This window comes from Scyliorhinus canicula, chromosome 3, assembly GCF_902713615.1.
Source record: "Scyliorhinus canicula chromosome 3, sScyCan1.1, whole genome shotgun sequence".
Lineage (NCBI taxonomy): Eukaryota > Metazoa > Chordata > Chondrichthyes > Carcharhiniformes > Scyliorhinidae > Scyliorhinus > Scyliorhinus canicula.
This window is the reverse complement of record NC_052148.1, coordinates 179,592,366-179,619,249: the sequence shown is the minus strand read 5'-3', so window position 1 is coordinate 179,619,249 and position 26,884 is coordinate 179,592,366. Positions and strand designations below refer to the sequence as shown.

The following is a 26,884-nucleotide window of genomic DNA, read 5'->3' as shown; positions in this document are numbered from 1 at the left end:
CACTGGCTTTGGACAGTTCCTAGAATAATTTTTTTTAAAAATTCTGTTCTGAATCCTGGTGAAAACTGTAACAAGCCTCAAATAAGAAACGTTTTCTAAACCCTGACGGAGTATTGGATGCGTGTGACTACAGTACTAGCAATGAATGGGAATGGAGCATAAGCTGATTAACTCCAGTAAAATAGCCTGTTGGGAATGAACTGTTTTTTAAATGGTGATGTGCGTAGAGGAGATGATCAGATACTCCAAAAGGCATGTTGATTCCTGTACACTAGACAAGGGAACATGGGGTGCCAATGGAGATGGGAGATTGAGCAGAACTTTTCCTCAGGAGATTGGAAAAGTGAGATAGAGTCTATTCTAAGGTTAGGCCCTATATGGTAAATGGAAAGATTAGGTTAGATGAGCAGCACATTCTTTTCTTTTGTTCTTATGTCAAGTGCCAGATAAGCATTGCACACATTCTGTATCCTCTGCATTCTTTATCAGATTAAGACAGAATCTTGTAAAGTTGTCGGGTGTCTCAGCCATCAGCTGCACAGCCAGCAAGACCTGCACATCACCTCTTATTGGGAATGCCTGCAACATCACAAGCCAATCAAACACTTGATAGGCCAGCAGTGGGCCTTCCCCTATGATCAACCCCCCTCCCCAACTCCCCTCACCCTTTGAAGGTGCTGGCTGCTGCCAGGACAACATCAGCCTCAGGACAAAGGTTGTCACTGGATCCCTGGCCAAAGGTGTGGGAGATAGCGGGAGGCAGGTCACTGGGGAGGGGTGGAGAAAGGTGTCATCAGCAAAGCCTGGGTGGTTCTCAGTGCTTCCCATTTCTAAATCAAAGTCATTCAATCATGCTCCCAATCCCAGGAGTCCGCAAGCAATCCCTCATGAGCTGCTTGTCATTGCAAGTCTCCTGCCCATCAGTGGGGTGATGTCAGCAATGCCTGGTGCCCCAGTTTTCACTGAATCAGGAAAATGCTATGGGCAGCAAGTCTGCACCCTGCACTCCGGACCTAGCTGGCTCAATTACAGAGATAGGCATCTCCTAGCCCTCTGCAATTTTTATGGAGTGGGCCAATTTCTCTGTGACAACATTTGAAACGAGTCGTGAACTATAGCCTGGATTTGGGAATCATAAGAAAAACAAGTTCAAATGGTTTTAAGTATGCCCGTTCTATGTTTCCTATGCCCTTCCTTTCCAAACCATGCCCCCACCCACATCCCATGGCTGCTTATAGCCCCTATGCCAAAACCAGCTACAAACCACTCTCAAATGCCTAAAATATCCACCGTGCCAACTCAAGACCTTTCCATGCCCATTCATCCAGTATACACTATGTAAAGAACCAATCAACCATACAGTAACAATGGCATGTGTGGAACTGCTGAGAAAAACAAACACCATTAACCACCTTGCTCTGGAAGAAATTGCAGTTCCAAAATTCTATAAAATGTCAATCAGAAACATTTACGTATCAATAACAGAACTTTCAAACATCTCACACCTCTTATTCTTGTGCAAATAAACGTTGAGGCAGAATAGCTGACCATAATTTGGGGCAGCAGGGTAGCATGGTGGTTAGCATAAATGCTTCACAGCTCCAGGGTCCCAGGTTCGATTCCCGGCTGGGTCACTGTCTGTGTGGAGTCTGCACGTCCTCCCTCTGTGTGCGTGGGTTTCCTCCGGGTGCTCCGGTTTCCTCCCACAGTCCAAAGATGTGCGGGTTAGGTGGATTGGCCATGCTAAATTGCCCGTAGTGTCCTAATAAAAGTAAGGTTAGGGGGGGGGGGGGTTGTTGGGTTACGGGTATAGGGTGGATACGTGGGTTTGAGTAGGGTGATCATGGCTCGGCACAACATGGAGGGCCGAAGGGCCTGTTCTGTGCTGTACTGTTCTATGTTCTATGTTCTATAATCACTTAATAATGTAAATTAAGTGAAGTCAACAACTCTCTCGTGTTGTCAAAGTGGACCCCTGCTGAGATAATGCTTTTGATTCCGGGCTCTCAACCAAGCATGCCTAATGAGGCTGTTCAGTTCTACGGTCTTCATTGTGCATTTTTGGCTGTGAGCCCAGACTCAAAGGATTATCTCAGCAGGGGATTATGTTTAGATAACTGGAAAGAACTGTTCACTTTGCTTGATTGATATTATTAAGTGGCTATAGTCAGCTGTTCTTTCTCCGATTCATTTGTCAGTGTCCCAGTGTTTATTTACATAATGTTGGGAGGTGAGAAAGTTTTTGTTTGTGGAAGATTTGAAGCTTCCATTATTGATACTCTGATAATCTGCCTGTGTGACATTTTATAGGACTGTTGGAACAGCAGCTTTTTTTTTCAAAAGATTTGTGAGTTGGTGTCTTGTTTTACTCTGCAGTTACACATATGGCATTGCTATGACATGGGCCATTGTTTTGCTTCCAAGCTTAGTGGGCCTGTCTCCATGGCACCCTGGCCCATCCCGGTAATTAAAATTGTGATATTCACAGGCCTTTCTACAAAGATGGGTTCGGCAAATCAGGAAATTTCTGACTCAAGCTTTTGGAGCAACATTCCAGGCCACAGTCTCTGCCAGGTGATTCTAACAGTCTTACCTCTCTCTGGGTCCCATGCTCTTAAAGGATGTTGGCAACCATGGACCTCTGCATTTACTCATGGTTCAGCTTGGCAAGGTACTGCAAAGGCCTGCTGTTTCCTTCTACAGATTACTGACCAGGAAAGGAAGGGGATAAGGGGTGGATACTCCATTGCCCGATGACAGTATTGGGTTATCCGATCATTTGGAGAATGGGGTAGCGGCCGAAAATCGGGATTGGCGCTGGGCACCAAACCTGTTCTGATGCTCCGGTCCCCCACCAGCGTTGGCAGCGAGCTACACACCTTGCACCAGCCGGAGGATGCAAATTGTGATTTGTATCCATTTCCATCTGATTACTGGGCTGGAAGCCTGAGTCTCCACCCTGCCCATTATGTACTGACCTCCACAGTGGGGTCCTCTGGGTGGGATTTGGTGCACGTTTGGCCAAGCGTGGCCCTGATGCGGTGGACCCCGTCAATGAGGTCAGTGCGTAACTGAGGTGCTCTCCAAAGTCCATCGGAAAGCCCCCCCCCCCTTCGACCCCCACAAGGCAAATCCTGCCACCTGTCTGACCTCCCCCCCCCCTACATGACCTAACCTTTCAGCCGGGCCCCCATCAGAGACCCCAACATCAGACCTCCCCGACAGGGACCCTCATTAGAAACCCCCATCAGGCAACTGCTTTTGATGTGGTGAGGAATTGTCAATCTTAGCAAGAGTGTTTATAGACATTGTGGTCAGCAACAAAGCAAGGTATTTTAGATGCATTCAACCATGAAGGGAAAGATAGATCAACAAGTAACCAAGCATCCAACTCTGAAATAATAAATGCAATGGCTAATGCAATGTATTGCTTTGTGAAATAAAATGGAAAATTTGCATTTCGAAGGCTGTCAGAGGATTTGAAGCCCTTTGAGGTGTCCTTGGCTTTCGAGGAAGCCTCTCACGCTTTTAACAGGTGCTGCTTTAAACACCCCTGTCTGAGGCAGCAGATGTTAAGAAAGGGTAAGTGATTTTCACTTTACTGCCTGGATTATACCAGCTTTCAGGCAGAGGTGTCTGATTGGGGTCCCTTTTGCGGGGGGAGGGGGTCTCTGTTGGGGGTGGGTCTCTCTGTTGGGGCTGGGTCTCTCTGTTGGAGGGAGTCTCTGATGGGCTGGTCTCTGATTGAAGGGCTGGGTGGGGGGGGGGGGGGTCAGGTCACCCTCATGCATGTGTGCTGTGGGGGTGGATGCACCTACCTACTTGTCAGTGGGGGGAGGGGGGCAGGGAGAGCAGGATTTGGGATGTGGGGAGCCCCACTGCTGGACTTTGGTATTGGGCCGCCTGCTGGAAATGGCATCCTAATACTGTGATTCCAACAGGATCCAGTGAGATCTTCTCCATGCATAAATTCACATGGTAAAGGGGAGAAGATTGCTCATAGGCACTGCTCCTAGCCCCAGCAGAGACCAGCAGTGATTCTCTGCTGAGGGCTGCACTTAGTCTCCAGAATGGAGAATTCAGCCCAAAATCTGACCAATGCAAGCCCTAAACCTGAAAGTAAAATAATAGGATAAAAAAAAGTTCAGTGAACCTTTTATACTTCTATATACTTAAGTATGTTTGCTGATAAATTTTACAAACCATAATTGTCAAAGAGCTAACATACCATTATTCTGACATCTAATATATTTGACATTTGACAATAAATACTGTTTTCATGTACTTTCAAGAACACAAATGTCAGAGAGCATAATAAAGGGAAGAATGCTAAAATACAACAAAAAGACAGTTAAATCATATGTAACACTATTCCAATTCCCTTGAAATAATAATAGTCTCTGCGGATAATGAAGCAGCCTGCAGATTTTACATTTATACATTTATCCCCTTGTCTCCTGAGGGCAGAATTCAAGGGAGCCAATCACTTAACCACTACCTTATCCAAGTAGCCGTTTCTGTCTGTGAGCCAAGACTGTTTGATAACAAGCCAGTTAATCATGGAAAGCATCACCTGAACATGAACTCATCTTCATGCACGTGGTACTTCCAGCAAGGCCAACAAATAGACATCAGGAGCATACCCTTTTCCCAAATCCTTAAAACAAATAATGTTCAACCAAAGAAACAGAAGAGCTCTTACGTGACTGCTTAGAGACAGTGGACTGGTCCATATTTAAGAACTCAGCGACCAACTTAAATGAGTATGCCACCATCGTCACAGACTTCATCAGCGAATGTGTGGACGACTGCGTGCCAAAGAAAGCAGTACGTGCCTTCCCCAACCGGAAACCATGGCTCAATCGCGAGATTGACTTCCTACTGAAGGACAGGTCTAAGGTGTTCAAGTCAGACAACCCTGACCTATACAAGAAATCCAGGTACAACCTCCGCAAAGCCATCCGAGATGCCAGAGAGAATATCAAACCAAGCTAGAGTCACAGACAGACTCTCGGCGGTTGTGGCAAGGACTAAACAACATAACGGGCTACAAAGCGAAGCCGAACAGTATCTCCGGCAACAGCACACCCCTCCCCAATAAACTCAATGCATTCTATGCTCGGTTTGAGCAGGAAACCAACAATCCGCTGTCGAGTGCCCCAGCAGCCCATGACTCACCCATACCCACCATCACAGCTTCCAAAGTCAGATCGGCCTTCCTGAAATTGAACCCTCGGAAGGCGACGGGCCCGAACAGGATCCCTGGTCGTGCACTCAGAGCCTGCGCGACCAGCTGGCAGAGGTGTTCGAGGACATCTTTAACCTTTCCCTACTCCACTCCGAGTTCCCCATCTGCTTCAAGAAGACAACCATCATACCGGTGCCAAAGAAGAACCAGGCAACATGCCTCAATGACTACCGTACGGTGGCCCTCATTTCAGTCATAATGAAGTGCTTCGAGAGGTTGGTCATCAAGCGCATCACCTCCATACTCCCAGAACGCCTTGATCCACTGCAATTCGCATACCGCCGCAACCGGTCCACAGCAGATGCCGTTTCCCTGGCTCATCCCTGTGTTCATCCCCAGAGCATTTCGGCAACAAGGACTCCTACTTCAGACTTCTATTTATTGACTACAGCTCCGCCTTCAACACCATAATCCCAGCCAAGCTTATATCAAAACTCCAAAACCTAGGACTTGGCTCCCCACTCTGTAACTGGATCCTCGACTTTCTGACCCACAGACCCCAATCAGTAAGAATGAACAACGATACCTCCTCCACAATGGTCCTCAATACCGGGGCCCCACAAGGCTGTGTACTTAGCCCCCTCCTCTACTCCCTGTACACACACAGCTGCGTGGCAAAATTTGGTTCCAACTCCATCTAGAGTTTGCTGATGATACGACCATAGTGGGCCGGATCTCGAATAACAGTCAGAATACAGGAGGGAGATACAGAACCTAGTGGAGTGGTGCAGCGACAAAAATCTCTCCCTCAATGCCAGCAAAACTAAAGAGTTGGTCATTGACTTCAGGAAGCAAAGTACTGTACATACCCCTGACAGCATCAACGGGGCCGAGGTGGAGATGGTTAGCAGTTTCAAATTTCTAGCGGTGCACATCTCCAAAAATATGTCCTGGTCCACCCACGTCGACGCTACCACCAAGAAAGCACAACAGCGCCTATACTTCCTCAGGAAACTAAGGAAATTCGGCATTTCCACATTAACTCTTACCAACTTTTACAGATGCACCATAGAAAGCATCCTATCTGGCTGCATCACAGCCTGGTATGCCAACTGCTCGGCCCAGGACCGCAAGAAACTTCAGAGAGTCGTGAACACAGCCCAATCCATCACACAAACCTGCCTCCCATCCACTGACTCCATCTACACTTCCCGCTGCCTGGGGAAAGCGGATAGCATAATCAAAGACCCCCTCCCACTCCGTTTTCTCACTCTTCCAACTTCTTCCATCAGGCAGAAGATACGCACGAACAGACTCATTATCATTACATGTTTTTAAGGTAAAGATAGATAGTTTTTTGAAGAATAAAGGGATTAAGGGTTATGGTGTTTGGGCCGGAAAGTGGAGCTGAGTCCACAAAAGATCAGCCATGATCTCATTGAATGGCAGAGCAGGCTCGAGGGGCCAGATGGCCTACTCCTGCTCCTAGTTCTTATGTTCTTATGTAAAAGCAGCTTCTTCCCAGCTGTTACCAGACGCCTAAATGGCCCTCTTATGGACTGACCTCATTAACACTACACCCCTGTATGCTTCATCCGATGCCGATGCTTATGTAGTTACATTTATGTATTTTCTTTTATTCCCTTTTCTGCCTATGTACTTAACGATCTGTTGAGCTGCTCGCAGAAAAATATTTTTCACTGTACCTTGGTACACGTGACAATAATCCAATCCAAGTAACATGATAATTTATTTGAAGTTTGGAAAAGACCATCAGTTCATTCAGCCTACCAATCACATTTCCTGGCTTTTCTTCACAATATCACTATATCATTTGCAAAATTTACTGTTAAAATCCTTTTAGGTGATAGGAATTTGTCTAACCTTTTAAAGTTCCTGGTTATAAGTGGGTTCATTTTTGCTGAGCCAGATGAATAAGTACCATTACAACATCAGTATTATGAAATCACTTCCACTTGCCAGACAACAAAAGAACCAAATACATAAATGGAAATCATGAGCATGTATATTCCATTCACTAATCAGTAGATAGTAAGAGGCAGTATATGTGCATTCGCTAATAGACACCTACCAAGCAGACAGATTCAATACATATGTTAAAAGCTGCATTACTGGTTTCTTCTAATTTACCAACAGAATTCATCTACATGAAACATCAGTCTCTCCATGATTGTAACAGCAGGAAAGTTTGCAAATTGTGGTTAACTTACACAAATACTTAAACCAAGACCTGAATTTTTGTAGGGTGTGAACAGCTCTAGGGCTAACTCAAAAATGGCGGGCAGAGCCCATTTCAGGATTCCTGCCCCCATTCCCAGTACCCCCCAGTTTTTGTTGATGTGGGATAAGCATGCAGGTAGCAAGCCCACAGCTTCCACTTTTGAACTGACCTGTTCCATTGCGGGGGGGGGGGGTAGGTATCTCTTAACCCCCACTGCAATTTTCATGGAGGCGAGCCAGCTTCTCCATGACTTATGGCTCACAGATCTGAGAGGATTTGTGAACTATGGCCTGGATACAGGAATCTTTTGAAAGGTATGTTCAAGAGATCTTGCAGTGCTATGCAACATATAGACCTTCTATATCCATTCGTCCACTTCCTTTGACTCTTTATAGCCTCCATGCCAATTTATGACCTTGATCACATCCAATGGTCTCTTACACTCTCCATGACAACTCAGGCAATGAAACCCAAATGTACCTTAGTGTTGAGCTCAGAGGTTAGGAACCTCAACTCCCAATGGACCTGGGACTTTCTGCACATAGGTATGCCGGGAGCAGACCCCAGGCACCTGCGCACAGAAGAAAAAAAATAAGGGTGTGGGATATCTAGGTCAGGTGACTGGGTGCAGAACAGCATAGTCAGGAAATAGGTCCCAATTAAGTTCAATTAAAAGAGAGGAGCAAAGAAACAGGCTCGAAGTAAGAGAAAGGATTGTAGGGAGCAAACTTTAAGTAAAGAGGGCTCAGGAGATGCCTTGGTTATTGAAGAGGGCCACTGGGGCAAGGTTGCCCCTTTGGAGCAGACGTCTTCTGTTCAGCATGGCTGAAGATCTGAAGCTGTGCCTGTAATTTACCTGTACCTAGACCGGGCCCGAAATGTGAACTTGTCAAAACTTGACCAATACTGCAACACATGGCGACTCCAGCCAAACCTTATGAAAACAGTCCCCAACCTCTCCTCCTTTAGTATGTAAAAGCCAATAATAGCCAGTAAAAGCCAGTATACTCGGGGAAACCAGAGGAATGGAGTCCCAGAAGATGAGATTAAAACCCTGTGAGGTGAGTCATTGTTGATGCTGTCTGTGTTTGGTTATTTAGAAGGGCCATACCAGCCTCCCCGAACAGGCGCCGGAACGTGGTGACTAGGGGCTTTCTACAGTAACTTCATTTGAAGCCTACTTGTGACAATAAGCGATTTTCATTCATTTCATTTCTTCATTTTCAAGGGAAGGCCTGAACATTCAATAAAGCATCAGAAGGTTGGAGACTCCCAGCTGTGGGCCATTGGGGAAAAGATATCCTTTTGGGGCAGAAATGCTCTGCTCGGTGTGGCCAAAGAGCTGATATTGGTGCTTGTGAGCTGACGCCGGATTGTATACTCGGGAATCCAGAGGAAAGGAATTTCTGGAGGCGAGATTGAAACCCTGCAAGATAGGCTACTGTTGAAGCCATCAGAGTTTAAGCGATTGTTGGGTGAGATCTTGAAAAGTGAAGGTTGGAAACCCTCCTCAGAGAAACGGAGTTTCAGTGAGATTGGTTGACTGCCAGTGTTACAGACATCTGGGTGGACCATTGGGAAATCGATGCAATCTGTTCTCGTCACATTTGGCATTTATTGGGCAGAATAGAGGGTTCAACCACATGTTTACCTGTCAATTCATATGTACCCCATAGAAACCATGAACGTTAGAGTATAAGAAAAATACTTAATGTCTGGAATTCGCCATCTGTTCAGACTGGAAGGAATCTCTGTTTCCGCTGCAGTAAATAGAAATTTGGCACCTTTCTTGCTGGGCAGTGGTGGCAGGGTGAACATGGATCGGAGAATCCCACCCAACACTTCTTAAGCTTGTGCAAATAAACATTGGGCAGAATTCTCCCATGTCCCTGCCATCAAGATCAATGGCAGGCTGGGAGTGGGGTAGAATTCAGCAGGTGGCCCAAAAATCAGTTTTATGCCAGTGTGAATTTACACCATTTTCTGATGGTGCCCTCAATGGTGGATCGGGAATCCCACTGGAGGACGGCATGAAACCTATTTGCACCCTGCAAATGGAATGCAAATGAAGGCCTGACTTGTCTGGACCAATAGGCTAAAAGTGAGTGAGCTGCTGTCTTCTGTCCTGGTGCCACGTCCTCAGATTCTCTAACCTCTGCTGCGCCTCTTCCTCCTCTGTTATCAGGTAGAATAGATGTACTTTAGTGGAAAGGACATTCATCTTCTGAATAGGAGAAAAGAGCTGTGGGATGTGAGGGGGGAGGGGGGCCTGAGGAATGTCAGGTGCATTTAGGAAACAAGTACTAAACTCTAGAAATGTCAGCTATCCCACTATCAGATGACTTTGAGCTGTTAAATTATGCCAGCATATATGTGAACTGGCCTTTTGCATCTGGGCAGAGGTATACAAATTGTTTGCTGAGGGTCTGACAGATGCCTCTGGGAGACTGGGAAAATTATGATGAAATTTCTGTCATGCTGTTTTGGAGTAGGATTACCATAAATCGGTTGCATAAAATTTCCAACGGGAAAAAAACACTACTCGACGATGTAAAACATTGACAATGCAGAAATTTTCCAGGAAATTCTCGGCCAATAATTACAATTACATTATGAATTTTGATCACACACATTATTATTGGCAGTATATTGTAGAAATTTGCCACACTTATAGGCTATGTAATAATATGCGCACCAGTCTCTGATCTGTTAGTTAAACACTATTCAAGATTTGCAAACCTGATTTATATTGCTGACTCCTGTCTCACCTTCTATCAAAGAACTCATTATACTTGCATCTGAACTATAACATTAAAATTACATTTAAAATATTGACTGGCTAAGTACTTTTTAAATATGTCTTTGCATTTGGTTGTAGTTATGCTGCAGTGGATGCTCAGCGGAAACGGTGTCTGGGTGACTTACTTCCCATTAAGCAGAACGTTGCTGATGTAGACATCCCAGCTCTACACAAACACACAATGAACAGAGAGGGTATGTAAATTTTCCCATGACAAATATAGATGTTTTATTCATATATTTTATTCTTGGTTAAGTCTTCCAAGGAACACTGTTCAAGATCTGCAGTCAATAGAAGAGGAGAGAGAAAATGAGCAGAACAAAGGAAATCTCATGTCTCTGGCCCCATACTGGGTTCAAGACTGTTATCGTATTTTCTGCAACATAATTAGACATGGAACTTCTAAGCCACTCATATTTTTGGTGCCTGATGTCATTCTGTTTAGAAACACTATATTGGACACGTACACAGCTTTCATCTCAGCAGCTCCTGGTGGCTGCTAGCCATGATAGAGCTAAGATAAATTTGATGAAACACGCATGTTGAAATAAGGGAAATTGTAAATGCTGCTGTAACTAGCCGGAATCAGTCTTAATAGATACATATGAAAATATGACACATTTTCACATGAAGAATTACTTGCAAACATGCACTATTATTGAGCAAATTTTGATGGATTAAAATTAAGCCCCAGAACAGTTGCTTGTGATTCTCCACCCCCCGCCCCCACTTTGATCAAAAATTTACCTAACTGTTTAATTCTCTGCTCTGTTAACAACTTTAAATAGTTTGCTGGAACGTTACATTCATTTTGAGAGAAATTGATTTAAATGGTTTACAAAGTATTCAGTGGGAACATGAAAGATTGTAGAATATCTATTGTGGGTATCAGTTGCAAGGTACCCATACAAATACTACTTTACAGCTAAATCTTTTGAAATCGAATCTGACTGACAGACGGTAGGATGTCAATGGAGAATGACTTACAGCCAACATACTGGCATCCTTTGAGACACACAAAGGGAAGTCAGCATCTAAATATGTTTACACTTGTATAATACCAATGATTTGGCAAGTGTAAAGCCAATAGTTAAATTGATGTAATACCAGTAGGTATACCAGGAGGGTGAAGAATTTATACAGATAGGGAAGCTCCAGAATGAGTACATGTAGTACCAGTAACATATTTGATTTACATCAGGTTTATACGGAATGTTACAACATATGAAAAGTTATTTAAAATAAAGTTAATTTAACTTGTCAAAGTTATTTTATTTTGCACAGTAACGAATTCTTCATGGCATCTAGTTGAATTTTGATTAGCCCAATGCTTTTGTCTGTGTTAACCTTGTTCAGTTAATTATTCCAAACATTTATCACTCTGAATGGAGATTTGTTTTCCCACACTTAACTCATTTACTTTATCCCATTTTCATTTATGTCTTATGATCTTACTTTCTTGATTTATACTTTAAAATAATAACCTTATCTATATTATTTAATGTTTTATGCACTTTATTGAGGTTAAAAATTAAAGGTCAAAAATCTCCTTTGCACTTGCAATCAGTCTTGTTGCTCATTTTGTACCCCTCCTATTGTAAATAGGAGACTATTTACAGTATTTAAGAGACGGGCGGAACAGTCGTACAGTGGTTAACACTGTTCCTTCATAGCACCAGGGTCCCAGGTTCAATTCCTGGCTTGAATCACTATCTGTGCGAAGTCTGCACGTTCTCTCCATGTCTGCATGGGTTTCCTCCAGGTGCTCCAGTTTCCTTCCACAAGTCCCGAAAGACGTGCTGTTAGGTAATTTGGACATTCTGAATTCTCCCTCAGTGTACCCGAACAGGCACTGGAATGTGGCGACTAGGGGATTTTCACAGTAACTTTGTTGCAGTGTTAATGCAAGCCTACTTGTGACAATACAGATTATTAGAAAGGCACCTTTTATGACAAAAATTGAGTATGGAATCACTATATGGTCTGACCAGTACATTGCAAAACCTTACTATAACTCCATTAGACTTGTTGCATAATGTATTCTGCATGCTCCCAACAGGGAGCTTTCTACGCGAACATTTAAAATATTAAGATAAGAGCTTGGATTAGTAGACAGAAAATCTTTTTGGCTCGGTGATAATTTTTGTTAAAAGCTTGTGGTTCACAATGCTTTCCATCAGGAACAGCTTCTTATAAAATTTGCCTAACGTTTGGCAAATGCCATAGGCTCCTCATTCCCTGCTTTTCCTCTACACATTACACCCAGATAATCACAGAAACATAGAAAGTTTGCAGCACAGAAGGTGGTCATTTGACCCATCGTGGTTGTGCAGCTTGTTCCACTTTCCAGCTCTCAGTCTGTAGCCCCGGAGGTTATGACATTTCAAATGCATATTCAAGTTATTTTTAAAATGCAATTAAAATTTCTGCTTCTACTACCTTTTCAGGCAATGATTTCCAATTCCCTAACACCCTTCTTGCACGGTGGCAGTGGTTAGCACTGCTGCCTCACAGCGCCAGGGTCCCGGACTCAATTTCAGCCTTGGCTGACTATCTGTGTGGAGTTTGCACTTTCTCCCCGTGTCAGTGTGGGTTTCAAGGATAGGTTGAGGGGAGTGAGCTGAGGTAGGGTGTCTTTCGGAGGATCGGTGCAGAAGCTAAATGGCCTCCTTCTGAACTGTAGAGATTCTAATCATTTTGTCAAATATTTTAAATCTATGAATCTGATTATTGGTTTCTCTGCCACGGGAATTAGGTTTTATCCTGCAAATTCTATCTATGCCTTTCAAAATTTTATATACCTCAATCAACTGCCCATCCTCAGCCTTTTCTATTCCAGAGAAAACAGCTCCAGCCTATCCAACCTTTCTTCATAGATACAATTCACCATTCCTGACAACATCCTTTATGCCGGAACACAATGGAAAAATGATAAGCCTTCGTACCTAGTACTAATGCAAAATCTGTTCACTCAATATTAAAGTCGAACAATTTTTTTTTGCCTCTGTGTAAAGCAGCGCTAAATTTGATTTGTCATGCATCAGTCAAGTTGCACATCCCAAAAATAAGCTTTTGTAAATCTCTTACTAGGTCGTATTTCTTAATTTTCGGTTGACAGCAAATGTAATTTTCATATTCAAGTCATTTTTTCCGATTTAATTTTGTTTGATCGTGGGTTGTGGTCATCACTGGCAATGCATAGCACACATCTCAAGTTGTTCCCGAAAAGGATATGCAGAATTGAAATAAGTGGAGTCCAAGTAACGAGGTTATGAAACTCCAGTCAACACTTTGGTTCGCTTAGCATGACTTCTCAACACAAATATACTCGGTTTCTTACTTTGAGATGAAAATTCCTTTTTTAACATTCCCATCATCCTCAGGCCCAAGTACATGTTATAAGGTAGGTTTTATTAGAACAAAGTAATGCTCCGGCCATTTGTGTCATGTTGTTAGTACGAGAAGGTGGCTCAATTTACCAGCTTCTGCAACGATGACACCATACAAAGAACAGAGCAGAGGGATAAGGAGTGGTGTTGGGGGTCCAAGACCAAAAGCCATCCAGTGAAGCCACAGAAGATGAGCATTGACTTGGACCTTGAGACACAGGGGAAATATCTGAAGTTGGCATAGCACCAGGGCCTGAAACTGGAAAATGGGGTTGGAAAGCGGATAATGGAATTATGATACAATTCCATCCATATTTTTGTATTATTGGTTCTTTTTGTGATTAACAAAAATGTTTATTGAGATCTGATTCCATGGTTCCCAGCATTTGAATATGAAGAGTGATGTAGAAAGAGCAGAAGTCCCCGAGATCAGACTGAAGGAAACCACACTACAATCATAGATATCTACTATCGTTAATCTTACATTATTATAGGCATAACAATTTCAATAAAAGTAGAAATAACATGATGGTGAAGATCTAGGAAATATGCTTACTTCAGGGACAGATGCTCACAGTTAACATGTACCCATTCTTTCCAGATGTTAAGGATCTCCCGAAACTGGGGAAGAGGCGGCAATTGAAACTAAAATAAGTCACACACTCCCATTGGTCCCACCACCCCTTCCCATCCCCACTGTGTGAGCAGGCACACAGGAAGGAAGGTCATCAGAACCTGATCATTTCAACCTGAAGCCAAAGGGTGACCAGTGCCTGCTTCCCTGTGAGACAATAACATGTTGTGATCCAAACTCTGGCCTGAAGAGCCCAGAGGTATTAATTGTACTTTTTCAGACTTTCTTTCTGCTCCACAAGGGACGGGGGTTCCCAACTCTTCATCCGCAACCTCTCATTTTCTCCCATCCTCCCAGATCACAACCCTGAACTCTTAAGCTTCCATCTCCCTCTCGCCAACTCCCATCAGATCATCGCATCCCCTTCTCCCAATCTTAGAAATGCTGCTTCCCTACTTCTGATCCTGGCCCCAAGCTTTCACCACAACAAACTGCCGAGCACCCTCCTCACAGGTTCCTGGCTGCGACTTCCAGCTGCTTTTGGTTCTGCCTGCCCGCCAGCGATATAGTCAATCTTACCTGGCTGATATAGTGATCTCTGTATACGTTAATATATGATTAGTTAATGTACAGTTAGTACAGTCGAATGATCACGAGATGGCAACACTAACAGGAACTATATAAGGATTTTCCCGCTCTTTCTTAGTGTTAGTGTGTGTGTATTGCAGCTAGAGGACAGGCGCGACCAGCTCAGAGTGTAGTGTATTATAATAATTGTTAGTTTAATCTAATCTTAGTTAATTCTATTACTAGTCAAAGTATTAAAGTAAAAGAACTCACAAGTATATTATTTTGTTACTCAATAAATAAGTTGTCATCAACTGGAAGACTGATTGTTTATCAAGTTAAGTACAACTCGGCAAGACAAATGAGTAATATATATATTACATCTCTGTAATATAACAGCTGACAGGATAAACAAGACTTTCATTAAGATTAACCAGGCCTTCACCTCTTCTGCCAGACTTTACCCATACTGCCACTTCCGCACACCTGCCTCAGTAATCTTTGAGCCTTTGTGCTGCTAGGATTTTATGCTAGTGAGCTACTTGAGTATGAAAGAAAACTTCTTGTTCTTTAATGAGGCACACTGGAATGGTGAACACTGGAAGTGATGCACTCCGTGGCAGTGAAATGAACTGGGTCCTTAATGTTAGCTGAGTAAACCAGTATTATATTACATTTTAATTGACCAAATCCAAGCAAAGCAATAATTGTAAATATTACTGATCAAATATAGTACCAATTCTAAATGATATAGCGGATCAATGCTCCACCAAAGCATATTCCTACTTTTGGGTCTTGTTGTTCAACACACTTCTCCGGATTTTCAATCTACCACAGGGATTCTCAATTGGAGTCTACAAGAAGGTTTCAAAGTTGTTTACCAAATCATAATTTTCAAGAAGAAAATCTGTAAAATCCCATTTTGTGGTTTAAATTGTGTTGCATAATTCTGGGCATGCACCGGGATCAACATTTTAAGAAATTGCATGCTCCTAGCATGGAGAAAAGCATGAAATTAGAAAGAAACCTTTTAAAACGGTTGTCGCCGTTGTCTCAGATGTTGTGGAAAGTTTGTGCCCTCCTCCCTCCCTCAGATTCATGACAATTCGAAGTGGATTCCTTCCCAGGACCCGCATATGCATTCTCCTGTCCGTGATGTTGGGCGGCACAGTGATTAGCATTGCTGTCTCACAGCGTCAGTGACCCCAGTTCAATTCCGGCATCGGGTGACTGTGTGGAGCTTGAAATTTCTCCGTGTCTAATGGGTTTCCACCGGGTGCTCTGGTTTCCTCCCACAGTCCAAAAGTATGCAGATTAGGTGGATTGGTCATGCTAAATTGGCCCTTGGTGTCCAGGGATGTGCAGGTTAGGTTATGGGGATAGGGTGGAGTGGACCTGGGTAAATTGCTCATTCGAAGGGTCAGTGCAGACTCGATGGGCTGAATGGCCTCCTTCTGCACTGTAGCAATTCTATTCTATTCCGGGCAGCACGGTAGCAGTGTGGATAGCACAACCGCTTCACAGCTCCAGGGTCCCAGGTTCGATTCCGGCTTGGGTCACTGTCTGTGCGGAGTCTGCGCGTTCTCCCCGTGTGTGCGTGGGTTTCCTCCGGGTGCTCCGCTTTCCTCCCACAGTCCAAAGATGTGCAGATTAGGTGGATTGGCCCTGGATAAATTGCCCTTAGTGTCCAAAATTGCCCTTAGTGTTGGGTGGGGTTACTGGGTTATGGGGATAGGGTGGTGGTGTTAACCTTGGGTAGGGTGCTCTTTCCAAGAGCCGGTGCAGACTCGATGGGCCGAATGGCCTCCTTCTGCACTGTAAATTCTATCTATATTCTATGATTCCATATTTAAATTGGGCAAACGGAATAACAAGCCAGTGGGCTTTGATGTCCGGTTTGTGTGATGTTATGGACAGGGAAGGGACAGCAAACCTGAATTCCTTTGCTTTCCCACCATCTGTCGAAAAGCAGAGATGGAAGGCTTTTTGAAATAGGCCGTGGTATGTTTCCCCAGACTTTCTCTATGAGGTCAATTTAAAGTGACTCTTTAAGTATTTGCACATTTGTAAACCCGAGGAATAGTCGCTCTCTCACAAACACACATGGAAAAGATAGGAAAGATGATTTTTACCAGTATGAATAATTAAAAGAAAAAAATCACCATTAGCTGTGGATATTTGTTGACCCGATTGGCAGAGTCTTTGAGACTTCCTTCATGAGGGGCTACATTTCAGCTAGCTGAAGCAGGATTTTGCAGAATTTCTTTAAAGTTCATCATGGTGCAGTGAGATAAGGTTGGTCTATTCAGCAGGTGATGGTAGGAATCTTCCAGCTAGACTGGCTCTGATGGCATGATATATGCTGTTGGTCAGCCTGAAGTCCTACTTTGATGTTTGCAAGCTGGAGTTTAGACAGCAGTCTGAACTGAGAGCCTCAAAATGTAATGTTAACATTTTCCAAAGGCCAGAAGCTTAGGACATGTGATGTTGCCCATTAGAACATAGAACAGTACAGCACAGAACAGGCCCTTCGGCCCTCGATGTTGTGCCGAGCAATGATCACCCTACTCAAACCCACGTATCCACCCTATACCCACAACCAAACAACCCCCCCCCTTAACCTTACTTTTTTTTAGGACACTATGGGCAATTTAGCATGGCCAATCCACCTAACCCGCACATCTTTGGTGAGTCAGTTTCAGGCTGACTAGCAGTTTCTATGTTTCTGGTCAAAATCCATTGTTTACCTCAGGAGATAAATGGTGTATTTTAACATCTCTGTAGATATAAGTTTTTTTTTTAAATTTAGGGTACCCAATTCATTTTTTCATTTTCATTTTTTCCAATTAAGGGGCAATTTAGCATTGCCAATCCAACTATGCTGCACATCTTTGGGCTGTGGGGCGCAACCTACACAAACACGGAGAGAATGTGCAAACTCCACATGGACAGTGACCCAGAGTCGGGATTAATAAGAACATAAGAACTCGGAGCAGGATAGGTCATCTGGCCTTTGTGCCTGCTCTGCCATTCAATGAGATCATGGCTGATCTCTTGTGGACTCAGCTCCACTTTCCCACCCCAACACCATAACCCTTTATTCCATTATTCTTCAAAAAACTATCTAACTTTATCTTGAAAACATTTAATGAAGTAGCCTCAACGGGCAGGGAATTCCATAGCTTCACAACCCTTTGGGTGAAGAAGTTCCTCCTAAACTCAGTCCTAAATCTACTTCCCCTTATTTTGAGGCTATGCCCCCCAGTTGTGATTTCACCCGCCAGTGGAAACAACCTGCCCGCATCTATCCTATCTATTCACTTCATAATTTTATATGTTTCTATAAGATCCCTCCGCATCCTTCTAAATTCCAACGAATACAGTCCCAGTTTACTCAACCTCTCCTCATAATCCAACCCCCTCAACTCTGGGATTAACCTAGTTAATCTCCTCTGCATAGCCTCCAGCGCCAGTACCTTCTTTCTCAGGCAAGGAGACCAAAACTGAACACAGTACTCCAGGTGTGGCCTCACTAACACCTTATTGAGTTGCAGCATAACCTCCCGAGTCTTAAACTCCATCCCTCTAGCAATAAAGGACAAAACTCAATTTGCCTTCTTAATCACCTGTGGCACCTGTAAACCAACTTGTTGCGACTCATGCACTAGCACAACCCAGGTCTCTCTGCACAGCAGCATGCTTTAATATTTTATCATTTACATAATAATCTCTTTTGCTGTTGTTCCTACCAATATGGATAACCTCACATTTGTCAACATTGTATTCCATCTGCCAGACCCTAGCCTTTTCACGTAACCTATCCAAATCCCTCTGCAGACTTCCAGTACCCTCTGCACTTTTTGCTTTACCACTCATCTTAGTGTCATCTGCAAACTTGGACACATTGCCCTTGGTCCCAAACTCTAAATCATCTGTGTAAATTGTGAACAATTGTAGGCCCAACACTGATCCCCGAGGGACACCACAAGCGACTGAATGTCAACCAGAGAAACACCCATTAATCCCAACTCTTTGCTTTCTATTAATTCTCTATCCATGCTACTATTTTACCGGCAATGCCATGCACGTTTATCTTATGCAGCAACCTTTTGTGTGGCACCTTGTCAAAAGCTTTCTGGAAATCCAGATACACCACATCCATTGGCTCCCCATTGTCTACCGCCCTGGTAATGTCCTCAAAAAATTCCCCTAAATTAGTTAGGCAGGACCTGCCCTTTATGAACCCATGCTGCGTCGGTCCAATGGGACAATTTCCTGGACCTCGGCGCCGTGAGGCAGAAGTGCTAGTCACTGCGCCACCATGGTGCCAGGTATAATGCGTTTTCATGGGTTCACATTTGTTATGGAACCAGACTAGAGAAACAGGTTAATTGCTGGTTCATGGTTTTGTTGATTACAACGTGTCCTCACAAGGATGAAGGTTGTGCTTTTGTCCTGTAACTGCTGTTGGAAAGTTGTAGAACTGCAGCCAACTTGTGGATCATGTGAGCTGTAGAAGCCTACTTTTGGTTCAGAAAAATCCAATTCTCAAATAAGCAGAAGTTTATGAATTGCACCGCGCCGGACGGCGGCCGCTGCCAGCGGCTTCCCCACCCCCCCCCCCCCCCCCCCCCCCCCGGCGATTCACCGGCCCACAATGGGCCAAGTGGCTGCGCGGGCGGCCTCCGGGGTCCTCGTGAGGGGCCCCCACGATTGCCTGGTCCGCGATCGGGGCACACCGATCCACAGGCGGTCCTGTGCCGATAGGGCACTCTATTCCTGTGCCGATGGGCCACAGCGGCCGACGCGGAGGTAATCCCCCTGCACATGCGCTGGGATGACGCCAGCACACGGCGCGGCGCAAACCACTCCGGCGCCGGCTCAGCCCCTGAAGTGCTGAGGATTACACACCTTTGGGGCAGCCCAACGCCGGAGTGGTTCACGCCACTCCTTCGCGCTGGAGTTGCCCGCCCTGCCGATTCCCGCAGAATCCTGCCCCATGTTGTATTGAGAAGTGAGTCTGGAGCTCAGGTGCCTATTGCATATAGTGACCCATCTGCTTTGCATGGTGGGATCTTGCTGTGCGCTAATTTGCACAGGAGAGGAGCAACTCTGTACTAGGAATAAATGTCACATTGAATAAGTACAACAAAAATAATAAATATATGTTTAATTATATAACTAATTTTTACACTGCAAAATGCTTCTGTTATACTATAGAGGTCAGTGGAATTGTTATAAGATAGGAAGGTGTCACCTCAGGGTGCAAAATGATTGAGAACCCCTGTTCTACAATATACACACATCAAAATAAAAGCTCAATGAATTGTCGTAACTATTTCATTATTCGATCAAATGGACTGACAATTTACTCTTACCAGGACGTTGGAATGGAATTCATCATCCAGCTGAAATCAACAGATTCAGATCAGTCTGATTTTCCTCATTATTAATAAGATGGTTTCCAATTGTTATTTCCCCATAATGGTACAACCAACATTGGAATTAGGGTTGTTTGTAACTTACTGCAAGCTCATGGTCACATATTCCATCGTACACGCATGCCAAAGCAGCAGCTATTGTGCTCTCATCCCTCGGTATAAAAATAGCAAATAATCTAGATGAATCGGCCCAATAATGCTCAATATGTACCTGTGTGGCTTCGAATGTGCACGCGTAATGTCCCATTGCTGGCAAATTTCTGGCCACAATATGGACAGATTTTCTCCTTCTCTCCAGTATGTGTCTGAAAGACAAAAAGGTAAGCAGACTCAGTTCAAAAGGCATTTTACGAACATGCTGCAGCAAGAACTTGCTGATAGGGGACAAATCGGATGTTGCTTTTTCTGCATTTTTATATTTCAGTTGCCTGTAGTATTTATGTCATCCGCATAATCATCCTTTGAGTTTGTAGCACGAACATGAAACAACTACCAAATATAAATGTTGGGACTAGGAATTGATGTGGCCTCAGGTGCCAACCTTCAGTCAAAGTGTAACAGCACCTCAAAAGAATTAACTGGGTTAAATGAGTTGTGATGCCAGTATACAGTGGTAATTTCTATTTTTCTCATAAATAGAATTCGTAGCTGTAATATTTTTAACCTGAATCTAATTTCCAAGCTTCACAGCAAAATGTATCGTAGAAGTGCTTATTCCACAAACAATAGTTTCTTCCCCTTAAACCAACCATATTTACTCCAATTTTACTTAGCTACAGATAACAGATGAGACAAATTGATTGCATAAATAATAATGCAGTTAAAATATGATACCTTATTGGCAGGATATATCTATGTCAGTAAATTATTAAAAATAAACATTCTGAATTTAATAGTAAACATTTCACCAAATTGTATATATATATTTTTTTTTTTTACAGTGCTTTCCATGTAGTTATTTCAGTCCTCTCTGCCCTACCCAAATATCACCACAAAAACAGATTCTTGGGCTGAATTGCTGTGGGCTTCAGGACCCCGATGCCACAAGTCAATGGGTGTCCCAGCCCACACTTTCAGACAGTTAGATGGACCTAGCAATCTTCCAGATGGTATTATCCTAATTGGCCACCTTCACATTCACCATCCTATTAAGGACAACAGGCAGGCTCTCACTGCCACAGTCCCAATCTGAACATCGGCCACTCGAGAGAATTGGCAGCCGCAACGGGATGAGTGGGTGCTGTTGAGCCAGATTGCTGACCACAAGGGCACCTCAGCATAGAGGTGCCCTTGCTGGGCTATGCAGCAGTAAAGAAATAAACAGAATCTACATTGGCAGGTCCAGCGGAAAGTGTGTTTGTGTGTGTGTGTGTGTGGGTGAGGGGGGGGGTAATGGGAATCCCTCCACTGCACCTGGATTAGCCGCAATTGTCACCTTTCATGCTTGCTGCTCTATCAATGGGGCTTGGGCTCCAATGACCTGCTAACTTGTCACAAGAAGGTCCATTCCATTGAACTGGTAGCCTCTGCCGGCGGCAAAATGCCTGAGAAGGTGCAGGATCACTCATTGGACCCTTAACCAGAATAGTTGACTGCTCGTTTCCAATCTGCTGCATAGAACTTGGGAAAGTTCTTCAGTGACAGGAATGAGTCAGTGAGCCATGCCGATGTGGCTTCCTTACCTCTAAACCCACTATAATTTCAGTCAATATTTTGTCCTTCCACCTCTTGAGATTTCCAGCCTAATTTCACATCTAAGAATTGATAAAAACCTTGAGGTACCTAGTGTAAAAGCAAGAGTTCTGCTTGGTGAAGTCATCCCTCGGGCCCTGCCATTCTTGTCACAAGCCTTCATACAAGACTTGTATGGGGAAAATGTTAATATCTATTTGTCCTGGATGGAAGTACCATCAGCATGAAAATCAGGAGTTTATAGCTCTCACTTCACTTTGCACTCCATCCAGGCCTCTTCTCTCCCCCTTATTTCCACAATGTATCGGAGTCCTCAAAGCAGTGTATTATGATGTGGAAGCACAAGTGTTCCATGGAGTATTTTAAAGACTGTTAGAACATAGAACATAGAACAGTACAGCACAGAACAGGCCCTTCGGCCCTCGATGTTGTGCCGAGCCATGATCACCCTACTCAAACCCACGTATCCACCCTATACCCGTAACCCAACAACCCCCCACCCCTTAACCTTACTTTTTAGGACGCTACGGGCAATTTTTAGCATGGCCAATCCACCTAACCCGCACATCTTTGGACTGTGGGAGGAAACCGGAGCACCCGGAGGAAACCCACGCACACACGGGGAGGACGTGCAGACTCCGCACAAACAGTGACCCAGCCGGGAATCGAACCTGGGACCCTGGAGCTGTGAAGCATTTATGCTAACCACCATGCTACCGTGCTGCCCCAAATGCTAACCACCATGCTACCGTGCTGCCCCTTAACTGTTACTTCAAGACAAAATATCAACTAAGGTGGTGGACTCAGAGGGTTAATTTAAAAGAAGTTACATTTACTTTGGCATTTTCATTGTCATCTCCATGGAAATGGAAATAATATTCATTCCTAACAGCAAATGCAACCTGACACATAATTCATGTTTAACAATCTCTGAAGCTGCAGATGCTCAGAGAGTTCTAACATCATGTGAGCAATGCAAAGCATATGAATCATATTTTTCAACACTGAATATTGGACAAATTTAAGTTTATGGAATTCCATTGGATATAAGAAGTGCTTTTTAAAATTAATTGGGATATGGGCATTGCTGGTTAGGCCAGCATTTATTGGCCATCACTAATTGCACTTGAATAGGTGATGGAAAGCTGCCTTCATGAACCGCCACAATCAGTGTGGTGTAGGAACATTCATAGTGCTGTTAGGAAGAAAGTTCCAAGATTTTGAATCAATGACATTGAAGGAGTGGTGATATCTTTCCAAGAGAGGATAGAGAGTGGCTTGGTGGGGATCTTCCAGGCATTGGTGGTGTTCTCATGCATCATCTGCTCTTATCCTTCTAGATGGTAGTGCTCGAGCATTTCAAAGGTGCTTGTGATGAATGTATAAATACTGTTAATTCACCAGTATACTGTATTACGTTATACCATGTTATTAACCCTGTGGGCTCCATCTATGGGCCATTGTCTGGCTTCACTCACAGGGGGAGATATGGAGCATGTACAGGCTCCGCCCCTTATAGGAAGTATAAGAGCAGCAGACCTGCGGTACCGCCTTCAGTATTGTACCAGTCGCAGGCAGGCAAAGTTAAGCTGATTAAAACCACTGTTTACTTCGACACGAGTCTTCGAGTGAATTGATGGTCACATCAGTGCTGTCGAAGGAGCTTTGGCGAGTTGCTGCAGTCCATTTTGTAAATGGTACACACCGCTGCCACGGTGCATTGGTGGTGGAGGGACTGACTGGCACTCCACACAGAAACAATCAAACCAGCCCCTTTGTCCTGGATGGTGTCAAGCTTCTGGACTGTTGTTGCAGTTCACTCATCCAGGCAAGTGGAGAATATTTGGTTTTATTCCTGACTTGTGCTGTGTGATGGCGGACAGGCTTTGGGGAGTCAGGCAGTGATTATTCAATACTGGATTCCTAACCTCTGTATTTTTACGACTCGTCCAGTTGCATTTTTGGTCAACAGCAACCACCAGGATGTTGATAACGGGATAGGAAGCACTGAGGGTGACAAGAGCACAGAATGTACTCTGGCTTGGGGACTTCAATGTCTCTCACCGCTACTTACCGAGCTGGTTGAATCCTAAAGGCATAGCTGCTAGACAGGGACTGTGGCAGGTGGCAAGGGAAAAATGTACTTGGTCGCACCCGCACCAACCTCTCTGCTACAGAAGCATCTGGCCATGACAGCATCAGTACGAGTGACCACCACACTGTCCTTGTGGACAGAAGTCCCATCTTCACATTGAAGATACCTGCTATTGTATTGTGTGACATCATCATGCTAAATGGGATTGACTTCGAACAGATCTAGCAAAGCAAGATTAGGCAACCATGAGGCACTATGGGCCAAGAGCAAATACAACCTTCAACCCCATGACCTCGCATATCCCTCACTCTACCATCATCACCAAGCCAGGGGATCAACCCTGGTTCAAAGAAGCATGCATGGGCATGCCAGGAGCAACACCAGGCTACCTAAAAATAAGGTGTCTACCTGGTGAAGTTCCAACACAAGACTACTTGTGCGCCCAACAGCATATGCAGCAAGTGATAGGCAGAGCTAAGTGATCCCACAACCAATGGATCAGATCTAAGCTCTGCAGTCCTGCCACATCCATTTGTGAATGATGGTGGACAATTAAACAACTCACTGGAGGCAGAGGCTCCACAAATATCCCCATCCGCAATGATGGAGGAGTCCAGCACATCAGTGCAAAAGGTAAGGCTGAATCATTTGCAACAACGATGATGCATCTCAGCCTCCTCAAGTAGTCTCCACCATCACAGAAGCCAGTCTTCAGCCAATTTTATTCATTCCACGTGATACCAAGAAACGTCTGATGGCACTGGATCCTGCAAAGGCTATGGGCCCTGACAATATTTCGGCAAGGGTACAGAAGGCTTGTGCTCCAAACTTTGTCATGTCCCTAGCCAAGCTGTTCTAGTACAGCTACAACACTGGCATCTACCTGGCAATGTGAAAAATTGATCAGCTATGTCCTGTACACAAAAAGCAGGACAAATCCAACCCGGCTAATTACCACCCCTTCCGTCTATTCAGAATAATCAGTAAAATGATGGAAGGGGTCATCAACAGTGCTATCAAGTGGCATTTGCTTAGCAATCACCTGCTCACTGATGTTCAGCTTGAGCTCCACTAGGGTTACTCAGCTCCTGATCTCATTTCAGACTTGGTTCAACCATGGACAAAAGAGCTGAATTCAAAAGGTAAGATGAGTGACCACCCTTGACATCAAGGCAGCATTTGACCAAGTGTGGCATCAAGGAGCCCTGGAAACACTGGAGTGAATAGGTATCAGAGAGAACATTCTCTGTTGGTTGGAGTCATACTTGGCACAAAGCAAGATAGTTGTGGATGTTTCATAGAATTTACAGTGCAGAAGGAGGCCATTCGGCCCATCGAGTCTGCACCGGCTCTTGGAAAGAGCACCCTACCCAAGGTCCACACCTCCACCCTATCCCCATAACCCAGTAACCCCACCCAACACTAAAGGCAATTTTGGACACTAAGGGCAATTTATCATGGCCAATCCACCTCCAACCTGCACATCTTTGTGATTGTTGGAGGAAACCGGAGCACCCGGAGGAAACCCACGCACACACGGGGAGGATGTGCAGACTCCGCACAGGCAGTGACCCAAGCCGGAATCGAACCTGGGACCTGGAGCTGTGAAGCGATTGTGCTATCCACAATGCTACCGTGCTGCTGTTGGGAGGTCATTCATTTCAGCTTCAGGACATCACTGCAGGAGTACCTCAAAATAGTGTCCTAGGCCCAACCACCTTCAGCTGCTTCAGCTTCCTTTCGATCATTAGGTCAGAAGTGCGGGTGTTTGCTGATAACTGCACAATATTCAGCATCATTCGCGATGATTCAGACATTGAAGCAGTCAGTGTCCAAATGCAGCAAGACTGTGACAATATCCAGGCTTGGGTTAACAAGTGGCAAGTGAATGTGGATTCAGGTTGTTAGGTCCAGCGTTTGCACCTAACTTGCACTGAAACTGTGGTCATCACACTTTACTTTTCAATATACTGCCCCACTCCCTCCCCCACTTCCCCTGCCCCCACCACTCCCCTCCTGTGGTAAACCACTGTTAGTGTATTATATGTATTGTGGCAAACTCTTACAGTACTACAAGTATTGTGGTAAACCACTGCCTGATGGCTCCGCCTCCCCTCGGGCTCGGTATAAAGGTGGCTGACCGCCTGCCCTGCCCCAGTTCGGGATTAATGGCCAGGAGGCTTTCTGTTTAGTTTATTAAAGCCACAGTTTCGTTCACTACTAGTCTTATGTTAATTGATGGCACATCACCTCCCCCCCTCACTTCCCCTGCCCCCCCCCTACTCTCTTTCTGCGCTCCCCCCCCCCCCCCCCCCACATCAGTCACTGATATAACATTGTTTTTGTGTAAGCAGCTTTCAGGCATGTCGCAGGGAGCCTCATTCACTGCACTCTCTAACTAGACACTTTGAAGAGAAGGGCAAATAAGGAGGTGTGATTATTTGATGGGCAGGAGTGCTGAAGCTCTGAAGCTTCTCATCTAGTTAGCTGCCAGCAATTCCATTCTCAGGTCAAGTGTTGAAGATGCAGTTGCAAGTTGTCCAGTCATCCACACTTTGTTATGGCTCTTTAGAATGGGAGTGCTCAGAACAAGTACCAGGATTGGGGATTTGACTTGCATGAATGTGCCTCGGGGGGGGGGGGAGAGAGAGAGATACTCTGCTTATTACAACAGTTCATTTCTACAAAAAACAAATGGTGCAAGCTCTAAACTTTGTGCTGGAGGGACCATTACCCTTGCCTCTGTACAACAGAAGGGAAAGGGGAGTTGTGGGGAGGGAGGGAGTTGGGGTGTCGTTGGAGGGGGGGGTGCCCATTAGGGCACTGCCTGAACTATCTATGGAGGCAGAAAAGTAAAAGAACCTTCAATGATGATGTGCCAGATTCCGGGAGTCCC

At 44.6% G+C, this 26,884-nt stretch overlaps 1 protein-coding gene across 4 annotated transcripts in view; it reads right to left on the bottom strand.

The window, feature by feature from the left end:
* The window catches only part of prdm5 (PR domain containing 5), a 432,322-nt gene that overhangs the window by 127,043 nt on the left and 278,395 nt on the right, over positions 1-26,884 (bottom strand). For all 4 annotated transcript variants that reach the window (XM_038791835.1, XM_038791837.1, XM_038791838.1 and 1 more), the window contains one exon: positions 20,413-20,506. In XM_038791835.1, the coding sequence (XP_038647763.1) occupies positions 20,413-20,506 (94 nt within the window). The remainder of the gene's footprint in view (positions 1-20,412; positions 20,507-26,884) is intronic.